General features: G+C 38.3%; 1 protein-coding gene across 1 annotated transcript; it reads left to right on the forward strand.

Annotated features, from left to right (window-relative positions):
- Nucleotides 1-9,124: 9,124 nt before the first annotated feature.
- Nucleotides 9,125-12,085, forward strand: LOC122135048 (C-type natriuretic peptide 4-like). The gene is made up of 3 exons (XM_042712498.1): nucleotides 9,125-9,315; nucleotides 10,317-10,616; nucleotides 11,649-12,085. Exons 1-3 carry the CDS (start codon nucleotides 9,223-9,225, stop codon nucleotides 11,793-11,795), a joined length of 540 nt encoding a protein of 179 aa, XP_042568432.1. The 5' UTR covers nucleotides 9,125-9,222; the 3' UTR covers nucleotides 11,796-12,085.
- The last annotated feature ends 12,018 nt before the right edge of the window (nucleotides 12,086-24,103 follow it).

A 24,103-nucleotide genomic window follows, 5' to 3' on the forward strand; every position in this document is an offset into this window, starting at 1 on the left:
TGACAGCCTACGCTCCAACCTTCCTTGCAGGAAAGAAAGCACGACTCTGACCGAGCATCTCCGGGGGTCTTCTCGGTGAGAAGAACACCAATTCGTGAACAGACTCCACTTCAGAGCATAGGCCTGCCTCGTAGAGGGGGCTCTAGCCTGAGTGATAGTGTCTACCACCGCCGGTGGCAGATCACTTAGGTCTGCCGCGTCCCATCCAGAAGCCACACGTGGAGGTTCCAGAGATCTGGACGCGGGTGCCAAATGGTGCCCAGCCCCTGAGAGAGGAGGTCCCTCCTCAGGGGGATGCACCACGGAGGGGCTGTCACGAGGAGCATGAGTTCCGAAAACCAGGTCCGGGTGGGCCAGTAAGGCGCAACCAACAGGACCTGTTCCTCGTCCTCCCTGACCTTGCACAGTGTCTGTGCGAGCAGGCTCACTGGGGGAAACGCATACTTGCGTAGAGCCCGAGGCCAGCTGTGTGCCAGTGCATCCGTGCCCAGGGGGGCCTGGGACAGGGAATAGTACAGCTGGCAGTGGGAGGACTCGTGGGAAGCAAACAGATCTACCTGGGCTTCCCCGAATCGACTCCAGATCAGCTGGACCGTCTGGGGATGGAGTCGCCATTCCCCAGGGAAAGTGAGCTGTCGTGAGAGCGCATCGGCTGCACGATTGAGCTCCCCTGGGATGTGGATAGCGCGCAGCGACTTGAGCCGCGTCTGACTCCAGAGGAGGAGATGGCGGGCGAGTTGAGACATGCGATGTGATCGTAGACCGCCCTGTCGGTTGATGTACGAAACAGCCGCAGTGTTGTTCGTGCGGACCAACACGTGCTTGTCTAGCAACAGCGGCCGAAACCGCCGTAAAGCTAGATGCACTGCCAGCAACTCCAGACAGTTGATGTGCCAAAGCAGTCGAGGTCCTGTCCAGGACCCTGAAGCTGCCTGCCCGTTGCATGTCGCGCCCCAGCCCGTTTTGGAGGCATCTGTTGTGACAACAACATGCCGGGACACTTGTTCTAAGGGCACGCCGGCCCGTAGAAAGGCAAGGTCTGACCAGGGGCTGAATTGGCGGCGACACATCGGTGTGATGGTGACACGATGTGTACCGCGGCGCCATGCCCATCTCGGGACTCGGGAGTGCAACCAGTGCTGAAGTGGCCTCATATGAAGCAACCCGAGCGGCGTGACTGCGGCTGCGGATGCCATATGCCCCAGGAGCCTCTGAAAGTGTTTCAGTGGTACCATTGTCCTGCCTCTGAAGGAACTCAGGCAGTTCAGCACTGACTGGGCACGCTCGCTGGTGAGACGTGCCGTCATACTCACCGAGTCTAACTCCATACCGAGATAAGAGATTCTCTGCGCAGGGGAGAGCTTGCTCTTCTCTCGGTTGACCTGAAGCCCCAACTGACTGAGGTGCCGGAGCACGAAGTCCCTGTGATCGCACAACTCCTCTCGGGACCGGGCCATAATGAGCCAGTCGTCGAGATAGTTGAGGATCCTGACGCCCACTTCCCAAAGTGGGGCAAGGGCGCCCTCCGCGACCTTCGTGAAGACACGGGGAGACAGGGAGAGCCCGAAGGGGAGGACCTTGTACTGCCATGCCTGACCCTCGAATGCAAACCGCAGAAACGGTCTGTGACGAGGGAGGATCGAGACATGAAAGTACGCGTCTTTCAGGTCGATCGCTGCAAACCAGTCCTGGGGCTGAACGCATTTGATAATGCGTTTCTGCGTCAACATCTTGAACGGGAGCTTGTGCAGGGCCCGATTCAAGAGCTCGCAGATCCAGGATAGGTCGAAGGCCACCGCTTTTCTTGGGTACGATGAAGTAAGGGCTGTAAAACCCCGTCCTCATCTCGGCTGGAGGGACCGGCTCGATTGCATCCTTCGCCAGGAGGACAGCAATCTCCTCGCGCAAGACAGAGGCGTCCCGGACTGCCACCGAAGTCTCGAGCACGCCATTGAACTTGGGAGGTCGCCGGGCGAACTGAATCGCGTAACCGAGTCGGACCGTCCGAATGAGCCAGCGTGACGGGTTGGGCAGCGCAAGCCACGCTCCCAAACTCCGTACAAGTGGCACCAAAGGGACAGTCGACATACCCGCAGTGGTGCAGCGATGGGGAGCTGTGTCGGATGGCCCAGAAAGCATCGCGTTCCGAGTCATCACAGCCACACTCCCCGTGTTCCCGGAGGAACTGGCCAGAGACGCGTGGAGAGGCGTTGCGTCTCCGAACCGCGACCTCTTGACCGCTGGCGAAGGGGGCGTCGTGGGTGAGAATGAGGAGGCAGTGCGTCGCTCATCGTCAACCCACGAGCCTTGCAACTCGGAGGAAAGGGAAATTGCTCTTTTATTGAAAAAGTGGGTGCCGCCGGCCGTTGGACCAGCGGCGGAAACAGAAAGAAACGTAAACTGAAGATTCTCCACCCGGCCCTCCTCCGGGGGAAGGAGTGGCGCTGTTTCCGCCAACTCCTGAAGAGCAGTCTCCCACATCTCCGAGTTGCCCGTGTCAGGGCCGCTTAGTCGTCTTCCTCGAGGACTTCGCAGCCGGGAGTGACACGGGGGGCGCCGCTCTCCTGCGCGGGGCTCGACGCGCCGGCCTCGAAGAACTCTCAGCACGGGGCGGAGCTGGTGTGGAGGACGCAGGGGGGCGCCCACGGCGACGAGCAGGCTGAGGCGCTGCCCGCGACGGAATGGTGGCAAACGGAGGATCACGTCGGGGCAAGATGTGTTGGATGGCCTCAGTCTGCTTTTGCACTGCTGAGAACTGCTGGGCAAAGTCCTCGACAGTGTCGCCGAACAGGCCTGCCGGGGAGATGGGGAGCATCAAGAAAGCGAGCTTTGTCGACGTCTCTCATCTCGGCCAGGTTTAGCCAGAGATGGCGCTCCTGGACCACTAACGTGGACATCGCCTTCCCGAGGGACCGCGCCGTGACTTTCGTCGCCCGTAAGGCGAAGTCAGTCGCCGTGTGCAGCTCCTGCATCAACCTCGGGTCGGTACCACCCTCATGCATTGCTTTTAGTGCCTTGGCTTGATGTACCTGCAGGATAGCCATGGCATGCAGGGCAGAGGCAGCCTGGCCCACAGCACTGTAAGCCTTGGCAGCCAGAGCCGCCGACAGCTTACAGGCCTTGGACGGGAGACGCGGACGATTCCTCCAAGTGGCGGCGTTTTGTGGGCACAGGTGCACCGCAACCGCTCTCTCCACCTGGGGAATGTCCACGTACCCCCTGGCTGCGCCGCCATCGAGGGTGGTGATGATGTGAAGCAACCCGAGCGGCGTGATTGCGGTTGAAGGGGCCGTCCACGACTTCGTCACCTCTTCATGCACCTCCGGGAAGAAAGGAACCGGAGCAGAACGCGGTTGTGAGCCGCGCTCCGCGCCGAGAAACCAATCATCCAGCCGCGAGCGCTCAGGGTTGGGCGGTGTGGTCACCTCCAGCCCGATGCTCACGGCTGCCCGGGCAAGCATGGCTGACAACTCTAAGTCAGATTCGGCAGTGGCGACAACACCCGAGGGGGGCAGCCCCGCCGAATCCTCATCCTCAGAAGCCGATAGCCCATCCCCCCCGATGCTGCAATCGACATCTGATCCTCGGGCGGTGCACCGAAAGACACGCTGGGGCCGCCGTGAGACGGCTCAGCAGAATCAATCGGCAGCCGCACGGGACATGCGCTGCGGGAGGAGTGAGAGGTCCGTGGGGCGTGGCCCGGCGGAGAAGCTCTCACTGTCACCCTCAGATCTCCCAGAGCGCCAGCCGGCGGTCCTCTGCTCGAGCCAGAGAAACCGGGACGGGTGGCGACAGAGGGGTCTGCTGCACTCCCCTTGAGGAGTGAGAGACGCGATCGCAGCGATGCCATGCTCATACGCCCACAATAGACGCATGAGTCATCCACGAGCGCTGCCTCAGCGTGTTGGACGCCCAGGCACTGCAGACAACGCTCGTGACCGTCAACCGCGGACAGGAAACGACCGCATCCAGAAGGACACGGACGAAACGGCATCTTGAAAAAGACGCGAATCGTCCGTGATTTGCTCTTTTAGGAACTGCTCTCTTAGCCGAAGCGCCCAGGGGAATCACTGCTGCAGGGACACCGCTGTAGTGCGCCGTCACGCCGACCAGGAACAGCTCTCCACAACACAAAGATGAAACGGCTTTGTAGTGATATCCCATCAACTACTCGGCTCCGAAGCAAAAATCTGAATGAGTGGATGCACCTGTCGCCTATTTATACCCGTAGGCACGGGGAGTGGCTCAGGTATGTTAAATCCACTAGCCAATTTTCATTGGCGTTTTCTCTTAAACTCAGAGATGATTGGCCTCCCAAGTGAGACCCCATATGTCGTTCGACATAACTCGTAGTGACCGACAGATAGGGAACTAAAAGGTGACTTACAAAATTAAAGTTTATTGAAAGTATTAGAATGAAAATAAAAATTGTGGTGGATATGATGGATAAATCGACTATTTTACACACACACACACACACACACACACACACACACACACACACACACACACACACACACACACATTTTCACACAATAAATATTGAAATGGTTTATGTTTTTAACAATGTTTATGCTTTTTAACAATGTTAATGTTGTTGTTTTTTTTCATTATTATTATTATTATTTTTTTTTTACTTTTTGCTAGCTTTTTCATAGTTTACATAACATAACCTGTTTTAATTTCCAGTTTAAGATTAAAAATCTGTGTCTTAGAAAGTGTAAAACAATCAAATGTTTGAACCTCCAAGCTTTCAGTAACCAGACGATTTCTTTAACAGCTGCACCAAACCTTCGTTACTGATGCAGTGAAATAACATTTCTTTGCTTTCTCTTTGAATGTTACCTACCTTAATTTGCAAAATGAATGGCCTAGTTACTTATGACATCCACTCATCTGCCATTCTGCTGTCAAAAAGCATCTTTCTCCATTGACGACCATTCAAAAGCATATGTGTATCTTATGAATTAAAAATGTACCAAGCAACATATAAATCATAAATATGTTATTATATTATAGTAGATGTTTAGCCAGTGCTCTTCAAAGCATGAAATGGATAGGTTTCCCTGACCACTGCCACTGACGTCACAGCTCAGGCCGCTCACTAGTGAATGACTTGTGACTGTGCACATTCTTGCGGTGCTATCAGCCAATCAGCACCGACATGACATCATTTCCCTCTGCGTTTATGGCCAGGCAACTGCTACTGAATGGGAATGCTAATGGATGGCTTTTCCTCCAGGTATTACAGACCTCCTGGATCTCTCCGAGTGGCCATTCAAGAAAATTCTGCAGACAGACCGACAGACTCGACCACAATGCTTTGAAAAAGCTACATAAGCAAGAGTAATGGCCACAATCTTTCTGAGTGCAAGTCGTGTCCTCGAAGACATTTACATCTACTGATGCTTTTATCCAAAGCGACTTACAAAAGCGATTCGTCTTGAACAGGAAATTGCATTAGAAGTTTTAAAGTTGGTTTAAAAAGAAAAAAAAAAAGTACACACAAATACAGAGAATAAAAGGGTTGAATATAACTATCTAGTAGGTCAGTTCATCTCGCAGCTTATTATTATTATTATTATTATTATTATTATTATTATTATTATTATTTTAACAAATTTGTTGCTAGAAATAAAAGTGCTATATAAATGTTAGCTGAAATAAAATATTAAAAATAAAACTTAAACTTAATTTCATTTCAGCAGTTGCCAAGGAAAATGACAAATTTTAATTTTGTTTCATTTTTCAAATTTTCACTTGATGTACTAAATAACTAAAACCAAAACTGTAATAAATATGAATATATATATATATATATATATAAATGGCAAAATCACACTATAAAGGTACTAAAAATATCTAAAATGAAAACTGAAAATATAAAAACTAATTCAAACTGTTAATGAAAACTATAATAGTGTATTTAAATTTTAATAAAATAACACTGATCATGACAATTCATTATCATTTATTTATTATCAGTTATTATTTTTAATTGCATTTACTTCATCAGAAAGAAAAAAAAACTGCAAATCATTGTTGTATATATTTAATTACATTTTATATTCTAAATTTAAATTTGTAATGATAGGTATAATAATCATGGAGGAAAACGTGAGCAGTCAGGCTTGATAGGACTTATACAGAATTGAGGAAGAGAGCTGCTTTTTTCCACATTGTGACAGTTAAACATAAAATCTGTGATCCGTATGATTTCCTTTTGTTAAATACGACCACCAAATATCTTGTGTTTCCATTTTAAGGCTGCAGAAAACCTTCATGCCTTTTACATCTGGGAAATTGTCTTAAGGATAAGGCAGCGGCTTTTTGAAAGGTCACAAATTTTAGAGGACTCAGTCATATCTATTTTATGAAAGGAAACAATCGAGTACTTAAAAGTCATATTTTATTCCTTTTCCATTTTATAACAATAACTGCTAATATAAAATGGATAGTTGCAATCATCGATGCTGATTGACCAATACTGGCAATAAATAAATAAATACATTAACAGATTTGAGACGTATTTAAAAATAGCATGAGACGATATGCTGGACAATATTAGGAAATGTTTAGCTACAGACAACGAATCATGAACACCTCTGTGCCAGCCTCATTAAATATTCAGGAGGTATTCATTGTGACCTGTAAACTGTGTCTATGGCTATATTTTTCCCTTCATTTACACTTCATCCCAGCAATCAGTGCACTGAATGTCACTTTAGATAAAAAAGGGTATCCTAAATGACAACTGACCTATGTTCACATTCATCAACAACACATGTTAGGCAGTCAGGAATCATAACATCAGGATTAATGTGGACCCCGTATAGATTCCCTGAAATGATTCATTTGAGAACGCCAGGCTGAATGCTGTCATGGTTGTCTGGCACCTTGTGTTTTCTAGACCTGCTTCATATATTCCTGAAGAGGACGTGCTCCATCACTGACTCCAGTTTCCAAAAAGTAAACTTGGTAGTGCTGGTACTAAATACAAAGTATCCAAATCATTACATTTTTTGCAGTCTGAGCACTCAAAACCACATTTGTTTTAAAGGAATAGTTTGCCTAAAAATTTAAACTTGCTGAAAATGTACGCACCTTCAGCTAGACCATCCAAGATGAGTTTGTTTCTTCATCAGATTTGGAGAAATGTAGCATCACATCATTTGCTCAGCAATGGATGCTCTGCAGTGAATGGGTGCCGTCTGAATGAGAGTCCAAACAGCTGATAAAAACATCATAATAATCCACACCACTCCAGTACATCAGTTAATGACTTGTGAAGTGAAAAGATGCATATTTGTTAGAAACAAATCCATCAAGACATTTTTAACATTAAAATTCATAATAAGGTTACCTCCAGTGAAAAAAAGTAATCTCATCTGAATCAGGAGAGAAATCTGCACAGATCAAACACTGTTTACAAGCCGAAACAGTCCAAAACAGCTCTAAACAAATACTGTATGTGTGAGGTTTTTGATGTGAGAGACAACCAAAGATGGGCTTTTTCACTGGAGGAAGCTTTATTATGGATTATGGACTTAAGTATTAAATATTTTAGCCAGAAGCAGCATTATTTAATTAAAACACCTTAATGATGGATTTTTCTCTTACAAACACGCAGTTTTTCACTTCTCAGGATGTTAACTGATGTACTGGAGTGGTGTGGATTATTGTGATGTTTTATCAGCTGTTTGGACTCTCATTCTGACGGCACCCATTCACTGCAGAGCATCCATTGCTGAGCAAATGATGTGATGCTACATTTCTACAAATCTGATGAAGAAAACAAACTCACATACATCTTGGGTGGCCTGAGGTGAATACATTTTCAGCTAATTTATTTTTTTGGGTGAACGGATCCTTTAAGCACTGGTTTGAAACCAGGATCTTTGTAATATATGTTTGAAGTAAATTTTCATTCAGCATGCAACACGGCTTAACATCAGGAACCCCTAGGTGAGCTGCACAATTATCTCTAGCTTTGAAAATAGTCCACAAATGAGATTTATTGCCAGTAAAAAAACAAAATATCAATCTTACAGGCAATAAGTAAGTTTTCTTGCTACTAAAGTGAACAATCAGGAGGGAAAATTATCCATTGCAGCATGCATAATGCATCATAAATGCATCATCATGTGCATTATTTAATTTCTTTAAGCTTCATTTAAAAATTAAAACAATTCTGCAAAAAATAAAAATAAAAACAAATCGAACGTAGCAAGAATTGTTGTATTTTTATTTTTGGCCCAGTGTGACAGCTTCTCCCAAACTTGAGAACACATTCATCTTGAAGTATCTTGAAGTGTAATTAAAACTGAGCACCCATTCACAGCAAGAGTATGAGCACTAATTTTAAAATCCCTGTTTGTAAACGATTATCCCATCTCTGCGACTGAAATCTGCTGGACTGCTGAACATTTCAATCAGCATATACTGCCACGACAAAGAAGTGTCTCGACTCAGGAAAGTGATTCTCAACGAGAGGAGCCCTCTGCCTTTCTCTGCTCAGCATATATGCGGGTATTTCTTTTAATGAATATTTAGGTTATTTTTTTAACAAAAACTCCAGCTGACATTTTAGTATCAGATACACATAATGTAATCTAATTTTAAAAGGTGTTTTATTTATTTGAGATTATTATAATTATTTTCACAACGTATTTACATGAAATGTTTTCATTTAATATATATGTATAATGCCAACATGCAAATAAAATAATTCTTGCTTTTGCTTAGTTTTTTATTTATTTTTTTCTTCTGTCTATCAGAATTTTAAGTAGTTTCTATATTTGCAGGACTTTTAAACGGCGTATGGCATTAAAACAAAATTTAACTCATTTTACTTCAGCTAAATGCTGTCTGGTGATTCGTGGTTATCATGAATGATTTCGCTGGTGATTGTTCTTTTCCCACCTATACTTAAGTGGTCACTGCAAACGATGACTAAACTAAACATCCAGCATAAATATCCTCTGATCAGTTTCAGAAACATTGATATAATGAAATAATGAACGGTAACCTATGACGCAGCCATCGGGGGGGGTTGGGTGATGTCACATCGGCTATAAAACCCTGAGCCGAATTGCATTGAGAAAGAGTTGAGCTCGACACCTCTGGGAGTAAAAAAGTCGTGTTTGTGTTCTCCAATCCGTGAGACGTATTGAAACGACTGCCCTTCTCCACTGACATCCAACGCACTAAAGCAGCATCACGATGATCAGCTCGCATTTGGTGGCTTGTGGACTTATTCTGACCCTGCTATCCGTCAGCACGGAGACAAAACCACTAACGCAGGCAGAACAGAGGGTGAGGTTGATATTTAGACATTTATGTAACAAATTGTACAGTTTGTGTAGTATATAGCAGGCTGAAACAAACTCTAAAGCATGTATGATGCACGGTTTGATGTATAAAAGTTAATAATAAGGTAACTTGGGTAAAAGATGCGCAAAATCTCGGAAATGCAGTTCCGCGCAGTGTATGCGTGAATCTAGCAGTGTTTAAATAAACAAACATCATCTCAAGTTCAAAATGGGCTTTTCTGCTATTCATCTGTATGTGCTTCTCCTCCCCATCATCATGAAACAGCGGTTTGGGCGCATCATTAGAGCGCAGCAGCTCCACCAGACTCGGACACTTGTCCGGAGCAAAACTTTTGATTCATTCATTTCTGAGGCTCATATATCAACAGGTTCTCGTTCTCAAACATGAAAAACAAGCAGATTTACACTCTAGACGCGTTGCGTATAGTTTACTTATTTAAAACATAAATGACTAAATTCGAGCTCTCTCTAAACTTATATTAAACCTAAAGGAAAATTCCACGAATCTCCTATAAATAGCAATAACAGATACACTGGGACATAAAACAAATACACTATAAATAGAAATAAAGTAGTAATCTAGTCTATTGGTATATTAATAGATTGATTTAGAAGCTGGAATGGAACTTTGTGGAAGAGTTTAAAGTGCCTGCTCAAGGAGCTCAAACTGGATCGTGCGTTTTGTCATGGAAACTAGGTTATTCTAGTCAGAAATCTTGTTTAATATTAATAAAACCTTAAATCGATAAAATCAATTTTTAAGAATCAGATCAGGTAGAAATATCTCTTTGTACCAGTTTAGCTGGGCAGTACATATAGACACACACACACACACACCACACACACACACACAACAACACCAAAAGGATGTTTTAGCAGGTGAAATGAGAACATAAATGAGTAGTAATAGTGCACTTTGTTTTTCTGAGCACTGGTGAGAGTATTGAGAGTGTTTCTGAAGTGCTGCATCCATGTTTCCCGCAGTCCCTGCGGATGCTGTTGGGAGAGGAGCTGTCTGAGTTCCTGGCGTCCGATGAGAGCCAGAGGAGGATGGAGAACAGGGTTCGTCTGCTCAGGGACCTCCGCATGGACACTCGGGCCAAGGGCCCTTGGGCTCGGATCCTGAACGAGCAGCCCGGCTCACGCAGACTCAAAGCTGGATCTAAGAAGGGAGGATCGACGGGCAGGAGCGGATGCTTCGGACACAAGATGGACAGGATAGGAACCATGAGCGGAATGGGCTGTCAACCCTCTCATTACCAGCCTGCAAATAACCTCTCGATGGGTGAAGATGTGAGTTTCTAGAGATCTCAGTCTTAGATACTTCTAGAGATACATTTTTTTTTTTTTTTGAATTTCATGTATTTTTATTAATTTTAATTCTATTTATTTACACACACACACACACACACACACACACACACACACACACAACTATATATAAAAAAAAAAAAAAAAATATCAATTGTAGAGATCTAAATCTAAATGTATTTATTTATTTATTGAATGAGTATCTGTAAAGTTTTAAATCATGTTTTTTTTTTTTTTTGTGGGTAAACTAAATACAATTAGTTTTTAAAAATAAAAAAGCACAAATTTTTAAACTAATGTTAATATAAAATTCATTTATATATGATGTAAATATTATTTCTGAGAGGTATCTAAATTTTTGGGTAATTATGGTAATCTTAAAAAATGTAAATTAATTTTATTAAATTAATATTTTTATATATATATATATTTGTGTTATCACATATTTAATTTTTGTAGTGTCTGTATAGTCAAAATCATTGATATTTGTAAATATACTCTTTAGATCTATCTATCTATCTATCTATCTATCTATCTATCTATCTATCTAAATCTTAAATATTTGTAGGTATTATTTTTTGAGAAATTTCATTAAAACAAATGTATTGCATTTATTTATTTATAAGATGTATAAAATTGTGTGTGTTGCATATTACCTTTTGTGTGCCCCTTTGTATATCATATGTATCATGTGACATGTTTAACTCACTGAATTTCTGATTATTACTGAGTTTCTTGATGCAAAAGGCTTTACATGACATTATAACAGGTGCTGTATGATTGCAGGGAGCTTTGTTGTGACCTCTGCATTGGGTTTAATAGATTTGGAGAGTGTAAGTGTAGTGGATAACTAACTATGGAGCAGACAGATTTCAAGTGCGTCATGTGCCAAACTGATGAGAAGAGTATCTGACTGTGTGATGCAGGACTGTTGTCAAAGAATCTGCCGTCAGCCACAGATGTCTACATCAGTCCGTCTGACTAAATGTCCTCTCTTTTTTTCAGAGCGAATCACGGACGTCATCGATTTTGGACAGAACAGACTTAGTTGCTCCTCTTCTGAGGAAAAACCTAGAGAATCAGACTCATGGTACGAAGCCACTACGACGACCATTTGTGGGGACAATGAAACATACAACTGAAATAAAATAATTAGATAACATATATGTACAAAATAAAAGAAACACATGGCGGATGATGTGGATAAAAGCTGTATATTGTTGCTGCTGCTGTACATTCATGTATTTCATTCTCGCATAAATGTATTTATGTTTTAAAAAAACTATTTATATGTTTATAAAAGAGATATTTATAAATATGAGTTTATTTATGTAACATTTTGAAATGAATGCAAACTGCAGGTCAATTCTGTTTGTAACTATTTTGTCTCTAATAGTTGTAAATGTTTTAAAAATCATTAAAAATGCACAAATGCAAAAAAATAAAATGGATCACTAAAGTTTTTTTTTAAAGTTTTTTTTTGTGCGAATTAAGATGAAAACGTTTTGTGTTTTATTTTTTTGGTATTTTATATTAGGAATAGTTTTTTTGTTAGGATAGGTATTATTTAATAGGCATAGTTATGATTTCTTCCCCACTATGATGAGAGAGAGAGCGCTCAGAACTCATCAGATGATCGCATCATTTAGTGGAACATTAATATAGTAATATAGAATCATCCTCTGTAAAGAAATGAAGTGTGAACATTTGAGAATGTATCATTATCTTTCTAAATGTGCGCTCTTTGGGGCTAAAGGCTTAGTGCAGCTTTTTAAAGTAGCCAGGTGATATCAATCGGTGCAGACCAAGCCGCAACCTCCCGCTCTCTCTCGTGAAGCCAACACGGAAGTGACTAAAACTGTAATTCATCGACTGGCCGCTTGAGGCTGGCTGCAGAAGGGAGTCAGTCCCATAGACTCCTCATGTTAAAATGCCCAACTTTAGAGCAGAAAAAAACATGTTTACAGCCTGATGCAAAAAATGATTTTAGTCTATATAGCTAATTTTTCCCTTCATGACAACTGTGAGGGAGGTGAATTTTTTTATAACTCATCCGTTTAAATTATATTAAGCCTTAAAGTTCTGCATAATTAAGGGCGTGGCCACTTGAGTGACAGGTGGATTGCCGCTGCTGACACTGCTGTCAGTGGGCGTGGCTTTAGCTACTAGCTACCGCCCTTTTGCCCATTTCCGATTATCCGGGAGAGTCCCGCGGTGACGTGCTGCCAAGATGGCTCCGCCCACTTTGAGCTTCAAAAACGCTCTTCAGAAACCTACGGGTGACGTCAAGGACACTACGTCCATGTTTTTATACAGTCTATGGTGCAGACGCAATTCAATACGTGTTCTTCTATGTTTTTTAAGCATAGCTTAAAAAGCTTCTTCTATGTGAAATAATCATAAATACCAGTTTATGCTGTTTGATTGTGGTCTCGAAGGTCATAGTTGTAAGCTGTTGCCCCAGCTGCCCGTTTAGATCTTGTGTGTGCAGTGGAAAAGCAGCTAATCATTTCTGAATTCTGACTAGCATATAACGAACAAATCAAACAAACAGGCAAAGGCGGGGCCCCCTACAAGGTGGTTTATATTAAACATTTTTCATCAATATTTTTGATTTTGTTTCAGTAAAAATAACAAAATTATATTAAGCTATATTGGTTTTCACAAATTTTTACAGTTTACTTAATCCTACATTAATTCTCTGAAACCAATAAATACAATAAATTACCTTTAGAAATAAATACAGTAAATCTTGTTTTGAGGATTTTTGGATATTTCTACTCAAAATCAGGAAAAAAAAAGAGAGAGAGATTTTTTCTTAGAAAAGCGAGTGAGTAAAAAAGCCTGTGGTCTCTATACTGAATATTTCATTAATAAACCTGCTGTAATGTATAGGCGGGGACATGAGAGAGCAGTATGTTCAGATGAATCTCTCAAACATCAGGCAAGCGTTTAGCAGAATTTTAACTGAAATGGCAAAAAGGAGTCCAAAAACATTGCTTACTACGATTAAGTTTGACTCACTAAGTGGGCAAAACAGCAGATTTATTACAGTGAATTAGTGCTGTATATATTTGTAGAGTGCTTTTAAAGGAGAATTACACAGAGAAGAAAAAAACGGTGTTTTGTCCTTGAAAGCCAATTTTCAGTGACTCACGCTGGCTCTTTTGGGTCTATATATTGTAAAACAAGAGACACTGTGACAGATAACCTCACTCCAGTTAAACAAATGATGAGAAACACGATATCTGACAACTGAACTTACGAGAGAAACTGGGAGAACAACAGCTTGTTCAGACTTAAAGCTCACAGGAACTATATAAATAGCTATACATACTGATAGAAAAACTATATTTGTAATTATATGATTAACACTGGATCATTTTTACACCCTGGCCATTTAATATCCAACAGGTGGGAACAGGATTCTTACGCTTTCTGACTAATTTCTGTGAGGTCATAGAAAAGAAAAGAAAAAAAAAATCACAATCGGGTCAGTAAGATTAATGGGGTCAGTATATATTATATATATATATATATATATATATATATCTGTTCATCATTTATTTGATCAAGAATACAGTAAGAACTGTTCAGTATTTTTAAAACTTGAAACAACTCTTTTCTATTTGAATATATTGTAAAATGCAATTTATTCCTGTGATCAAACATTACTCCAGTCTTCAGTCACATGATCCTTCAGAAATCATTCTAATATATGCTGCTGATATTATTATAATAATATGATAATATTTGCAGTATTAAAATTGCAACTTTTTTTTCCCAGAATTATTTAATGAATATAAAGTAAAAAAAAAAAAATTTTTTTCCCAGAATTATTTTTTTTAAATGTAATTTTTTTTTTTTTTTTTTTTTTTTTTTGATAAATTGAATGCATCTTTGGTGTATAAAAAACATTAATTTCTAAAAAAAAAAAAAAAAAAAATCCTGACCCTTAAGTTTTTGAACTGTAGTGTATATATCAAACTGATTAAAAAAAAAATATTATACATTTTTAAATAATAAAAATTAATTAGATTTTATTAATATTCACCATGACTTTTTTCCAAAAACCATTGTAGTAGTAGAAAGCATATAAACCATATCCAGAAAAATATGACCTGGAGAAAACTTAATTAAAAGAGTTAAAAAATAAAATAAAGACTTCCACCTAAGAATATACAGAAAGAATATGAAGAAATACTTTGTTTGTTCTGAAGTTGCAGTACCCCTAATAGCCTGCAGGCGGTCACTTCTACAGCTCTGCAGTTTCATCATGCTTCAACTGCAGTTTAAAATGCAATGATGCCATCTTGTGGCCAGTGATAATCTCCTATAAAAGATTCCTCATTGACACTATGTTGCTGTGTGGTGAGGTGTGTAGGTGTGGGATCTGCTGAGGACAGAGGCCTGTTGCATGAGAGGAGAAGATGAAGAACATCTTACATGCTCTGTTTACAGGGGTTTACAGACTACGCAGTATAAGACCCGAAAAACATGTGTTCTCTTACGTCTTGTCTTTGTCTTAATTGTGTTAGTAGTGTACTTGCATTGTCTCATAGGCCAGAGTTGTCAAATGCATTCACTGGACAAAAGCATCACCTTATTAAGGTAGAATTTGTTATAGTTGTCAAATGCATTCACTGGACAAAAGCATCACCTTATTAAGGTAGAATTTGTTATACCTTACTTCACCTATTGTTACATTTGCTCCAAAACCAGGGTGTCAGACTGGGGGTAAACCAGTACTGATTACCAGGGCCCCCATGGAAGAGAGGGCCCTTGAAAAGTCTGGAATATATTTTATTTTTACCTGGATATTTTCAATGGGGGGGCATGGGTGTCCCATCATGACTGCCTATGCATATGGCCCGGGATCCTTGTGCAACGCCCCTGTTTGTTATACCTTACTTCACCTATTGTTGTCATGATTTTATAATCATGTTATTTTGTTTAGTTAGTGTATGAGTTTTTTTGTTTTCTAGTGATATAAAATAAGTTATTTTGTTTCGTTTGTGGAAAATATGTTTTTTTTTGTAGGATGGAAGAAGGAATTTGTTTTGTGTGGTGTGGTTGTTTTTGTTTAGTTATGAGTTAAATTTAATATTGAAATTGTGATTTTTTTTTTTTACAATTCAGACTTTTGAAGAAAGAAAGCCCTTTGTGGTTTATTCACCAATGAATTTTATTGTGTATTTTTTTATCACAATTCAGACTTTTATGATATATTATTTCAGAGACGGGGGTTGGGCAAAAGTATTCAATATTATAATATTTTTTTTTTTTTTTTTTATATATTAGTAGAAGCATACTGGTATTTGACTTTTTTTTTTTTATTAATTTATTGTATTAATTTAAACACTATATCACAATTATTTAAACTGCATGTTTTCTGCTATATAAATAAGGGTCCTTTGTGCCTTTGGACTTGGACTAAAATAAAAATAGAAGGGCTTATTGAAAAATGCTAATTCCTTCTTTTACGCTTTTCGTCAGGAATTATAGCCATGTCCCCGGTAACTGCAGTAAACAACGCAGCAGCACCTGATTTAGCCACTTTGCAGCGTTCATATTTAATCAATTAACCATAGCCTTTTGATGTTGTAAGCTATATCTCAATTTTCATGTATATTGTTGATGTTTCCCACCGGAGCACCACCTGAGTCTTCTCCTCCTGTCCCGTTTCTATCCTTTCCTTCCTGCAGTACTCGTCACTGTTGTAGGTTGCCAAGTTGAGGGAACAAACTCAGAATTGCTAAATATTATCCCAGAATTGCGAGATATAAACTCAGAATTGAGGGAACAAACTCAGAATTGCTAAATATTATCCCAGAATTGCGAGATATAAACTCAGAATTGAGATTTAAAGTTTAAATCTCATAATTCTGAGTTTATATATCATAAGTCTTAGATAATATTTTCACAATTCTGAGTTTAAATCTTGCAAATATTACTTTATATTTTGTAATTCTAAGATAATATTTTGTAATTCTTAGAAAATATTTCAGAATTCTGAGTTTATATCTTGCAATTTTGAGTGTATATCTCATAATTCTTACTTTATATATCTGAAATCTTAGATAATATTTCATAATTCTGAGATAGTATTTTGCAGTTCTGCAATTCTAAGTTTAAATCTCGCAAATATGACTTTATATATCGTAATCCTGAAATAATATTTTGTAATTCTGATATAATATTTCGCAATTCTTACTTTATATATTGTAATTCTGATATAATATTTCGCAATTCTTACTTTATATATTGTAATTCTGATATAAAATTTCATATTTCCGAGACAGTATTTCGCAATTCTGAGTTTATATCTCTTTTCTGAGTTTATGTATTTCTGATATAATATTTTTTGTTTCCATCATGAAATGGGATTCTTCAGAAATTACGAAATATGATCTCAGATTTACGAAATATTATTTCAGAATAATGATATGTAAGTAAAAATTACGAGATATATAAACTCAGAATTACGAGATATAAACTCAGAATTGTGAAATATATCTAAGAATTATTAAATAATATTCTCACAATAGGATGATATATAAAGTAAGAATTATGAGATATAAACTCAAAATTGCAAGATATATCCTCAGAATTGACTGATATAAACTCAGAATTGCTAAATATTATCCAAGAATTACGAAATATTATTTTGAGAATAATGATATATAAAGTAAAAATTACGAGATATAAACTCAGAATTGCGAGATATAAACTCAGAACTGCTAAATATTATCTCAGAATATCTCAGAACACTTTAGGGAAAGTAATCGACACGGCAGACGAAATGGAGGGGATCAAGCGATCATTAAACTTTATGTCTAGTGAGCTGGCAAAGGTGACGTCGCAACAGGAACAACTGCTCAAAACTTGTGGACGAAGTGACAACATTGAAAATCATGATGAGAGAAAAGGACCCACGGATCTCTACGCGGGAGCAGCGGATTGATGAACTGGAGCAGTATGGAGAATATGTTGATCAGTTGTGTGTATAGAGCACCAGGGTCCTGTGTTGAACTATTTATAGACAAAATCCTAGAGATGTTTGAAAAAATTAATAACAAATCATTAATTTTGTGTGGTGACTTCAGTATAGATCTGGGAAATCCTACAGCATCAAGTGAATTTAAGAATTGCATGAAAAGCACAGATCTATACCCAATGATAACTAGACCTACAAGGGTGACCACACATAGTGCTGCAACTATTATTGATAATATATTTACAAATGTACATGGTAAATTAATTAGTGGTATCTTTAGACAGACGTGAGTGATCATCTCCCTGTATTTATAATTATGAGAAAACATCATATGACATCATAGAAGATGAATTTAAAACACTCTTTCGAGATAAATCTAGTAAGGATTTTAGAGGCCTTTAGAGAAGTTTTGAAGAAACAGAGCTGGGATAGAGTGTACACAGATAATGTAATTATTGCATATGAGGCTTTCATGATGACATTAATTAATCTGTATGATAAAAAATGTAAAAATAACCAAAGCAAATGCTCGTATTAAGAAAAATACTGTTAACAATCCATGGATGACAAATGGACTGAAAAATGCCTGTAAGAAAAAAAACTATTTGTACCGATTGTTTTAAGATCAAGAACTAAAGATGCTGAAGTTAGGTATAAAAAATATAAAAAACAAATTAGTTGGAATCATAAGAAGGCAAAAAAAGGATTACTACACTAAATTGTTAGACAAAAATAAAAATAGTACAAAAGACACATGGAGCATTATAAATTCTGTTATGCAAAAAGGCAAGGTAAAAACAAAATTTCCAAATAAGTTTACAAAGAACAGTGTTGATATTTGCAATAAAACTGAAATTGTAAATGAATTCAATAATTATTTTGTAAATATTGGCCCTACTTTGTCACAACAAATTCTAGATGGAAACATCAATGGTGGCACAGTACCAGATAATCTTGGCAGTGTTTTTCTTGAAAGTGTACAAGCGAGTGACATATTGACAATTGTCCAGAAGTGTGCTAATAAAAAATCAAATGATTATACTGATATGAATATGGAATTGATAAAGCAAATTATAGATGTAATTATTGAGCCTTTTACCTATATCTGTAATTTGTTATTTATTTTAGGGATATTTCCAGACTGCATGAAAATAGCCAAAGTAATTCACACTGTTTAAAAAAGGAAATAAATCTGAATTTTTTAATTATAGACCAATATCATTACTTCCACAGTTCTCTAAAATTCTGGAGAAGTTATTTGCCATTAGACTGAATACATTTCTAAATTAATTTAAGATTTTAAGTAACAGCCAATATGGGTTTTGTCCTAATCACTCAACTGCTACAGCAATTATGGAACTAACTGAAGAAATTACCAATGCTATAAATAAAAAGCACTATTTAGTAAGCATCTTTGTGGATCTTCAAAAAGCGTTTGATACGCTGGACCACAAGATATTGTTGCATAAATTATACAAATATGGTATCAGAGGTGTGTGGCACATCAAAGGGTTACCAGCTATTTAAAAAAACAGAAGTCAGTTTGTTGAAATTGACAACATAAAGTCTAATAATTATAATATAACTTGTGGGGTACCACAAGGATCAGTCCTAGGACCTATACTTTTTCTTCTATATGTAAATGACATTGTGTCTGTGTCTCAGTTACTTAGGTGCATTCTGTTTGCGGATGAAACCACTTTATTTTATTCAGGAAAAAATATAAAAGATGTCCTACAAATTGTAGAGAATGAATTTCAGAAAATTATGAAATGGTTCAATGCCAAAAGATTGTCCCTAAATATCGGCAAAAACTAAATTTATGATATTTTGTAGTAAAAAATATATATATATATATGTCAAAACATCATTGTTTATTAAATGGATTAGAAATTGAGAGGGCACATGAGATTAAGTTTCCAGGTATTATAATTGACGAACATTTGACATGGAAATCACATATTTGAATTTAATGAATTAGTAGAGTATAACCTTCTAAAAACCATGTATAAAGCTCATCTGGAAAGTTTACCGAATAATTTGCAAAACAGATTCACCAAGAGGAAAAGTAGATATGAACTAAAAGGTACTGAGGTTTTTAAAAAACCCAGGTTCCAATCGGCTGTAAAGGAAAAATGTGTCACAATCAAAGGTACTTATGTGTTTAAGAAGTATGTTAAATTATCACTGTTGCAGAAATATAATGCTGCGGAAGTAGTAGCAGATCAACTTTATTGATGTAATTTTGTGTTTTGATGCCTTAGAGAAAGAGACGGCTGCATGAGACAGCTTAAATTAACTGGAACTGTAAATGATTTTGTGTTGATGGGGGCAGACATTATAAGTTTTTTACTTCTTTTTGCTCCTTTTCATTCATGTTAAATGCTGTTGTTGCATTTGTTTTTAAATGAATTAAATAAATATAAAAAAAGAATTACGATATATAAACTCACAATTGTGAAATATTATTTAAGAATTATGAAATATTATCTAAGATTTCCGCTATCTCAAGTAAGAATTATGAGATATACACTCAAAATTGCAAGATATAAACTCAGAATTCTGAAATATTTTCTAAGAATTACAAAATATTATCTTAGAATTACAAAATATAAAGTAATATTTGCAAGATTTAAACTCAGAATTGCAAAATATTATCTAAGAATTAAGAAATAGCTCAGAATTATGATATAAACTCAGAATTGTGAGATATAAACTCAGAATTGCAAGATATACTCAGAATTGAGAGATATAAACTCAGAAATGCTAAAAATATTATCTCAGAATTACCAAATATTATTTCAGAGTTACGATATATGAAGTAAGAATTGTGAGATACAAACTCAGAATAACGAAAATATGATCTCAGAATTGCGAATTATGATCTCAGAATTACAAAATATTAAGAATTGCAAAATATTATCTCAGAATTGCGAACTATTATATCAGAATGACGATATATAAAGTAAGAATAACAAGATATAAACTCAGAATTTTGAGATATAAATGCAGAATTGCTAAATGTTATCCCAGAATTATGAAATATTATTTCAGAATTATAATATATAGAGTGATATTTGCTAGATTTAAACTCAGAATTGCAAAATATTATCTAAAAATTGTAATTGATTGCCAATTTGTTAAACAGAATATACAGTATGAAGTCTGTATTGCATTGACCCTTTTGTACGGAGCAGCTAAAGCACTTTTATTTTGAAATGAATTTAATGTGCAAATCGGACTGTATAAAGCGTGACACTTTTCCACTGTTTGTATGTGTGTGTGTGTACATTTTGTTTTGTATAAAGACTGAGGTTTGTTGTGTTTTTTTTTTAGTTTTTTTGTACTTGTTGTTGTTTATGAAAAGGGTAATAAGGTAAATGATTTTGTACATTGTATGATGCATAATGTAATGTCAGGTTTCACGACTGGCTAGAGCAGCTTCCAGATCCTCAGTACTCATCTTGCTGGATCTGTCTGCTGCTTTTGACACAGTTAACCACCATATTCCCCTGTCCACCCTCAGAAAGATGGGCATCTCTGGAACGGCGCTCCTGTGGTTTAAGTCCTACCTCTCAGGTAGGTCCTTCAGGGTGTCTTGGAGGGGTGAGGTAACAACTTCTTGCTACTGGGGTTCCTCAAGGCTCAGTGCTTGGAACACTTCTCTTCTCCATCTGGCATCACGTCATTAGGGTCTGTCATTCAGAAGCATGGCTTTTCTTATCACTGCTATGCTGATGACACTCAACTCTACTTCTCACTTCCAACCAGATGATCCGACGGTAGCTGCTCGCGTGTGCAGCCTGTCTGAGAGACATTTTTAGCTGGATGAAGGACCATCACCTTCAGCTCAACCTTACTAAGACAGAACTGCTTGTGGTTCCAGCTAACCCATCATTTCATCACAACTACTCTATACAGCTGGGTTCGTCAACCATAACTCCTTCCAGGACAGCCAGAAACCGAGTTGTGATCGATTATCAGTTACGCTTCACAGATCATATTGCTACAACGACCCGGTCCTGCAGATTTGCCTTATACAAACATTAGGAAGATTCAGACCCTTCCTGTAAGAGGAAGCCACACAGCTTCTTGTCCAAGCTCTTGTTCTCTCCAGACTGGACTATTGTAATGCTCTCTTGGCGGGCCTTCCTGCATCCTTTCCTTATCAGGTTACACTGGCTACCAGTAGCTGCTCGCATCAAATTCAAGGTACTGATGCTTGCCTACAAGACGTTCACTATCGTGGCACCGATATACCTAAACTCACTAGTACAAACTTATGTGCCCTCCAGAAGCTTGCATTCTGCAAGTGAAAGGCGCCATCCCAAAGAGGTTCAAAATCACTAGGGTGCCCAGGTGGAATGACCTCCCAGTCTCACTTCGAACAGAGTCTTTACTCATCTTTAAAAAACATCTAAAGACACATCTTTTTCGCCAGCACTTGAGCAACTAATACTAGCACTTACATTTTCTTTTCTTTTCTTTTCTTGAAAAAAAAAACATACCTACGTGTTCTGTGCTAGACTAACTGAGACTTGTCATGGCACTTGTATACTGTTGTTGTTCTCTCGCTGGTCTGATTGCTTCTATTGTTCTCATTTGTAAGTCGCTTTGGACAAAATTATGATATATAAAGTAAGAATTACAAGATATAAACTCAGAATGGCGAGATATAAACTCTGAATTGTTAAATATTCTTCCAGAATCATTAAATATTATCTCAGAATTACGATATATAAAATAAGAATTGTGAGATATAAACTTAGAATTGCAAAATACAAACTCAGAATTATGAAATATTGTCTCAGAATTATGAGATGTAAACTCAGAATTACGAGATTAAGGCCTGGTTTCACAAACAGGATTTAGTTTAAGCCAGGAATTAGCCCTAGTCAAATTAAGATAATTAAGCAACTTTTACAAAAAATGCCTTAGAAGAAAACATTAAGGTCTGCATCTTGACACATAACAATGACACTGACATACAGGTCATGGAAAAGTTCATTTATTTCAGTAATTCAACTCAAATTGTGAATCTTGTGTATTAAATAAATTCAGTGCACACTGACTGAAGAAGTCTGCTGGCAGGAGTTTTAAAGTTAAGTCTTTGGTTCTTTTAATTGTGATGATTTTGGCTCACATTTAACAAAAACCCACCAATTCACTATCTCAACAAATTAGAATATGGTGACATGCCAATCTGCTAATTAACTCAAAACACCTGCAAAGGTTTCCTGAGCCTTCAAAATCTCACATTTAACAAAAATCCACCAATTCACAATCTCAACATAAAATGCTGATCTGACAGTTGTCCAGAAGACAATCATTGACATCCTTCACAAGGAGTGTGAAGCCACATTGCCAAAGAAGCTGGCTGTTCACAGAGTGCTGTATCCAAGCATGTTAACAGAAAGTTGAGTGGAAGGAAAAAAAGGTCTAGAAGAAAAAGATGCACATAAACCAACCTAGAGAACCGCAGCCTTATGAGGATTGTCAAGCAAAATCGATTCAAGAATTTGAGTGACCTTCACAAGGAATGGACTGAGGCTGGGGTCAAGGCATCACGAGCCACCACACACAAACGTGTGAAGGAATTTAGCTACATTTGTCGTATTCCTCTTGTTAAGCCACTCCTGAACCAAAAGACAACGTCAGAGGCGTCTTACTGGGCGAAGGAGAAGAAGAACTGGACTGTTGCCCAGTGGTCCAAAGTCTTCTTTTCAGATGAGAGCAAGTTTTGTATTTCATTTGGAAACCAAGGTCATAGAGTCTGAAAGAAGGGTGGAGAAGCTCATAGCCCAAGTTGCTTGAAGTCAATTGTTAAGTTTCCATATAAACTCAGATTTAAACTCAGAATTGTGAGATATAAACTCAGAATTGAGATATAAACTCAGAATTATGAGATATAAACTCAGAATTGAGATATAAACTCCAAGTTGCTTGAAGTAAACTAAAAAAATTGAGATAGAAACTCAGAATTACGAGATAGAAACTCAGAATTACAAGATATAAACTCTGAATTGCTTGATATAAACTCAGAATTGCCAGATATAAACTCAGAATTGTGAAATATAAAGTAAGAATTATGAGATATAAACTCAAAATTGCAAGATATAAACCCAAAATTGCCAGATATAAACTTTCAATTGCAAAATATTATCTCAGAATTACAAAATATTGTCTCAGAATTACAAAATATTTAGTAAGAAATTATGAGATATAAACCCAAAATGGCCAGATATAAACTCAGAATTGTGAAATATTAAAATCAGAATTGCTAAATATTATCTCAGAATTATGATACATAAAGTAAGAATTATGAGATACAAACTCAGTATTGCAAAATATAAACATACAATTACGAGATATAAACTGAGATAAAAAGTTACAATTATCTTTTCACATGGGGGTACGGTCTATTAAGGACATGAGGTAAATGAGTAAATTTTTCAACTAATTG

This window comes from Cyprinus carpio, chromosome A22 (genome assembly GCF_018340385.1).
Source record: "Cyprinus carpio isolate SPL01 chromosome A22, ASM1834038v1, whole genome shotgun sequence".
Taxonomy (NCBI): domain Eukaryota; kingdom Metazoa; phylum Chordata; class Actinopteri; order Cypriniformes; family Cyprinidae; genus Cyprinus; species Cyprinus carpio.